This window comes from Girardinichthys multiradiatus, chromosome 17 (genome assembly GCF_021462225.1).
Source record: "Girardinichthys multiradiatus isolate DD_20200921_A chromosome 17, DD_fGirMul_XY1, whole genome shotgun sequence".
NCBI lineage: Eukaryota > Metazoa > Chordata > Actinopteri > Cyprinodontiformes > Goodeidae > Girardinichthys > Girardinichthys multiradiatus.
This window is the reverse complement of record NC_061809.1, coordinates 25,392,678-25,398,156: the sequence shown is the minus strand read 5'-3', so window position 1 is coordinate 25,398,156 and position 5,479 is coordinate 25,392,678. Positions and strand designations below refer to the sequence as shown.

Here is a 5,479-nt window from a genome sequence, read left to right as displayed (position 1 = left end):
ATGTACTCCAAAATGGTAAAGGGGAAAACACATCAGTCGATACGGGCCCACGAGTTCTATATAAAGTTCATCCATCCATTGTCTTCCTCTTATTATAGATTAGGTTGTAGGGGCAACAGGTCCAGGTGGGAACCCCAGAAATCCCTCTCCCTGGCAACATCTTCTAGCTCAGTCTAGGAGATCCCAAGGCATTCCCAGGCCAGACGGGATATGTAGCTCCTCCAAAGGTTCTGGGCCTTCCCTGGGGTGTCCTCCCGATTGGACTTGCCTGAACAACCTCACCTGACTCTACCTCGTACCTACTGATTGGTTTATGTTCCATGATCCATTCATCCTTCCAACATTGTGAATAATAAAAGTTAAACGGCGAAACATGTCATTTCTCATACTGATCGAAAGAGGGCGCTGTGTTTAACGAGCAATGAACGATGACGTCAGTTCCTGTCCCATCGGGAGCTGACGTTGCTCCGAGGTCGTTTGTTGACCAGAAGAGGGAAGGTGACTTCGGTAGCATTTTGTCCAACTCTAACCCCTTACTGAACGGGTTCTTGGTAAATTATCGACCATGTCTTCCTTTGGAAGGGCGTTAGGAGTCATCCGGACCGGAACTCGGCTGCTCAGGAGCGGTCCAGGAAGGATAACAAGCAGAAAGTAAGTTAGCTGCAGAATTACCCGGATCTGTGTTAGCAGCTTGATTAAATACTGATGTTTAATTCGTGTTTTTCTGGTTCAGAGCCAGCGGTGGACCGCACATCGAGCCGCAGTACAGACAGTATCCCCAGCTAACCAAGAAACAGAAGTTCGAGTCCGAACTAATCAGTGGGGCCATGTGGTTCTGGATCCTCTGGCACTGCTGGCATGATCCAGATGCAGTCCTGGTATGTGAAGCGGGGTGGTGGTGGTGGTTGAGGGGGGTGAATGCATGTCGTCTTCCCCAGGAACAGGCAGCAGTGGCCGGCAGTTACAGATCAATCTGTCCCCTTTCTGAACTACTCTTAACGTTAAACGGTATTTTAGAGGAAATATATCATTTATTTTTAACTCTTTATATTAATGTTGGCACAACATAAACACACTTGTTTACTTTAGGCCAGAGGCGGTGTTAGGATCCCGACACATTGGGGGCTGAGCCCCGCAAAGAAATAGTTGAATTTTTGTATTTGCATAATATTTAAGTTTAATATTAAAATATTAATGTTTCTCCAGTACTGTGTATATAGACATAACATTATCATTAATTTAGACATGTTACTAGCTGGAATAAAGGACCAACATACTTCAGTTAGGGTTAATTAAGTAATTGGCTAAATTAGATAATGTCGTTTAACTCTAATATATTCCTCCGGATTTTGAAAAGCACACACACACTGGCCATGACAGCAAAATACGCTGCCGTGGTCACATACAATTCAATTCAGTTTGTTTGTGCCCCAAAAATTAACTGGAGCACAAATCTAGTACAGGTCCTTCTCAAAATATTAGCATATTGTGATAAAGTTCATTATTTTCTATAATGTAATGATGAAAATTTAACATTCATATATTTTAGATTCATTGCACACTAACTGAAATATTTCAGGTCTTTTATTGTCTTAATACGGATGATTTTGGCATACAGCTCATGAAAACCCAAAATTCCTATCTCACAAAATTAGCATAGTTCATCCGACCAATAAAAGAAAAGTGTTTTTAATACAAAAAACGTCAACCTTCAAATAATCATGTACAGTTATGCACTCAATACTTGGTCGGGAATCCTTTGGCAGAAATGACTGCTTCAATGCGGCGTGGCATGGAGGCAATCAGCCTGTGGCACTGCTGAGGTCTTATGGAGGCCCAGGATGCTTCGATAGCGGCCTTTAGCTCATCCAGAGTGTTGGGTCTTGAGTCTCTCAACGTTCTCTTCACAATATCCCACAGATTCTCTATGGGGTTCAGGTCAGGAGAGTTGGCAGGCCAATTGAGCACAGTGATACCATGGTCAGTAAACCATTTACCAGTGGTTTTGGCACTGTGAGCAGGTGCCAGGTCGTGCTGAAAAATGAAATCTTCATCTCCATAAAGCTTTTCAGCAGATGGAAGCATGAAATGCTCCAAAATCTCCTGATAGCTAGCTGCATTGACCCTGCCCTTGATAAAACACAGTGGACCAACACCAGCAGCTGACACGGCACCCCAGACCATCACTGACTGTGGGTACTTGACACTGGACTTCTGGCATTTTGGCATTTCCTTCTCCCCAGTCTTCCTCCAGACTCTGGCACCTTGATTTCTGAATGACATGCAGAATTTGCTTTCATCCGAAAAAAGTACTTTGGACCACTGAGTCCAGTGCTGCTTCTCTGTAGCCCAGGTCTGGGGAATGCAGCACCTGTAGCCCATTTCCTGCACACGCCTGTGCACGGTGGCTCTGGATGTTTCTACTCCAGACTCAGTCCACTGCTTCTGCAGGTCCCCCAAGGTCTGGAATCGGCCCTTCTCCACAATCTTCCTCAGGGTCCGGTCACCTCTTCTCGTTGTGCAGCGTTTTCTGCCACACGTTTTCCTTCCCACAGACTTCCCACTGAGGTGCCTTGATACAGCACTCTGGGAACAGCCTATTCGTTCAGAAATGTCTTTCTGTGTCTTACCCTCTTGCTTGAGGGTGTCAATAGTGGCCTTCTGGACAGCAGTCAGGTCGGCAGTCTTACCCATGATTGGGGTTTTGAGTGATGAACCAGGCTGGGAGTTTTAAAGGCCTCAGGAATCTTTTGCAGGTGTTTAGAGTTAACTCGTTGATTCAGATGATTAGGTTCATAGCTCGTTTAGAGACCCTTTTAATGATATGCTAATTTTGTGAGATAGGAATTTTGGGTTTTCATGAGCTGTATGCCAAAATCATCCGTATTAAGACAATAAAAGACCTGAAATATTTCAGTTAGTGTGCAATGAATCTAAAATATATGAATGTTAAATTTTCATCATGACATTATAGAAAATAATGAACTTTATCACAATATGCTAATTTTTTGAGAAGGACCTGTATAAGGACCGAACAGAGGTGGAGTGAAAAAGCATCCAGAGTCCAAAGAAAGACCTTCTGCTCTGTGATGTGTTTAATAATGGAGAAATCTGTTCTTGCTGGTTTCTCTTACGCCGTTTGAAGTGCATTTCTCATCTGGTCCAACAGAAGAAATGTTCAGTCTTCAACGAGACGAGCTGCATAAAATCAGCTCTGATGTTCCTGCAGCAGCAGGAGAATCAAACTTTCTCTCTGACACACAGAATAAAGACAATAGCCACCTGACTGCTGAGCTGAAACAAGTTGAGAGCAACAATCAGCTGTAGTTTCACATTCAGTTAGTAAAAAGCATGCCGATTGTATGAAATACACAATGGCAACAAATCTGCACGTTTTCTCAATGAAATTGGCTATAATTGTGATGGTCTTCATGAGTCCGGGGCTGTTTTCTAAAAAGCTCTGAATGCCCAGGTCTAATGATGTTTTTGGACAAGGGTGATATCTTTGTGTTTGACCTGCTGTGGCCACAAGCAGTTTACTTCATGAAGAAAAACCTGTGGTGAAAAGACTTTAGCAATTTCTGATGAAAAGCTGAGCCCATTCTTAGAGCAAAGAGATACACACCGCTGCTGTAATGTTGTATTTACATTCAAATATTAAGTCTACAGGTGGGATTGTTTTGCAGCTGAATAAGAGTGCTAGACGTTGTGCTCAAAGCTGGGAGGATGATTATTTGAACTCCATTTAAGAACCGATTCCTACCTTTCTGTGCAGGGTCATTTCCCCTGGCCGGATGCCTCTGCATGGACCGATGAGCAACTCGGCATCCCACCAGATGACTAAGGTGCTCCTCTCTGTTCTCATTGTTAGAAATAAAGCTTATTTTATATGCACCACAGCAAATCTCAGTTTGTTTCAGAAACAGTTGCCTGGCTCATTTATAGCGGATCATTTTTCACTTGCCATTTTTACAGTTACTATTCTCCATGTCCAATGTGGACTAAACCGAGCTCCACATTTAACGTTGCTTTCCAGGAGCCAAGTTCTCTTGCAGATGTTTCCAAAGCAGCACCTACCATGGTGTTTTTAAAACATCTGTACACATGTGTTGGTTTTTACACTCTGAGCTGAAGAGTGGACCTCTCAACGGGCTGCTACCTCTGTTGTTGGAGAGATCTCAATCAGCTTGTTGGTGCAAAACCTTCAGGACACCTCAGACCATCAGTCAAAACCACTAGAAGAGATCAAGTCTTTCCGCTTAGAAGGAACAGATGGACAGTTGATTGAAAATATGACAGGTTAATGTCATCCTGGATTAAAGTTCATAATTCAGTTTTAGCTGGATGGGCCTTAAACTGTTATATTGTTTCCACTGTTTTTAAACAAGTTTATTTCTTTTACAGATGACCACAACAAACTGAAGCTGTTTTGCATCTTCCAGATGTTCTGAAGTCATCGTCGTGTACATAGCTCAATAAAGTTATCTTTAAGTTAAACTCTTCTTTTCTGTTGAGTCTTCTGGAGAAACATTACACATGTGAAACCATTAATTTAGGCTGGAAGCAAACACCCAAAGGAACATGTTTGGTTTAAACTCTTGACATCGAACTCATTTCATCACATCAGGATTTTAAAATCCTTTAAAAGCCTTAAAAGAAATGTGATTCCTGAAAAACAAACTGTTAGAAATATTAGAGATTTCACTTTAAAAGAGCCAGTCTGACAACAGAAAAGGGCTAAAAGCGACGTGTCCTGATAAGAGATTCAAAAAACTAATGACAAAGTTACTGACGTCTATCAGTCTGGAAAGGGTCAGAAAGCCATTTCTAAGGCCATGGACTCCATAGAAGCCCATTGAAAACCTTTATCAACAAATGTATAAAACATGGAACAGTGGTGAACCTAAATTATCCAGGAGGCCACAAAAGAACCCAGATCATCTAAAGTGCTGCAGGCCTCAGTTAAGGTCAGAGTTCAGGATTCAACAAAAAAGAATTGGTAGAGATTAACTCTAAAACTGACTAAAAAGAACACAAAGGACCGTCTCACGTTTGCTAAAAACATCTTGATCTCCAAGACTTTTGGGATTTGTTCTCGGACTAAACAGAAAATACTGGAGCCATCTAGAAACAGACAAAAATAACCAGTCAAACATGGTGTTGGTGGTGTGATGGTCAGGGATGCTTCCCCTCAAGGAAAACGTTCATTATTTAGTCCTGAACCTTAAGCTCAAGCACGCTTGGCCTTGCTTTTGGATTGGCCTAGTCAAAGTCCAGATCTGCATCAGACTGAGAGGCTGGTTGTTAATGTCCATTTCAAAATTTCGTACTTCTGTAGACTCAAATTTCCAAAGGTCACCAAGGGATTAAAGCCTTAAAATACAAATAATTTTCCAAATTTATCCAGAAAACGTTTAAATTTCATATTTTTCCAGGCTGCAGATGAAATCCTTTTAAATTCAATTTAACAAGAGCCTTG

General features: G+C 42.0%; 1 protein-coding gene across 1 annotated transcript; it reads left to right on the top strand.

The window, feature by feature from the left end:
* The first annotated feature begins 428 nt into the window (after nt 1-428).
* On the top strand, nt 429-4,497 carry ndufb2 (NADH:ubiquinone oxidoreductase subunit B2). Its single transcript, XM_047390279.1, has 4 exons — nt 429-651; nt 734-878; nt 3,776-3,845; nt 4,405-4,497. Exons 1-3 carry the CDS (start codon nt 566-568, stop codon nt 3,842-3,844), a joined length of 300 nt encoding a protein of 99 aa, XP_047246235.1. The 5' UTR covers nt 429-565; the 3' UTR covers nt 3,845; nt 4,405-4,497.
* Nucleotides 4,498-5,479: the final 982 nt, after the last annotated feature.

Bases quoted from the DNA above. Each gene is read 5' to 3' on its own strand.
- ndufb2 (XM_047390279.1), top strand. From the start codon at position 566: ATGTCTTCCTTTGGAAGGGCGTTAGGAGTCATCCGGACCGGAACTCGG. The intron at 652-733 runs GTAAGTTAGCTG...TTTCTGGTTCAG, and splicing joins GGAAGGATAACAAGCAGAAA to AGCCAGCGGTGGACCGCACA. The intron at 879-3,775 runs GTATGTGAAGCG...CTTTCTGTGCAG, and splicing joins ATGATCCAGATGCAGTCCTG to GGTCATTTCCCCTGGCCGGA.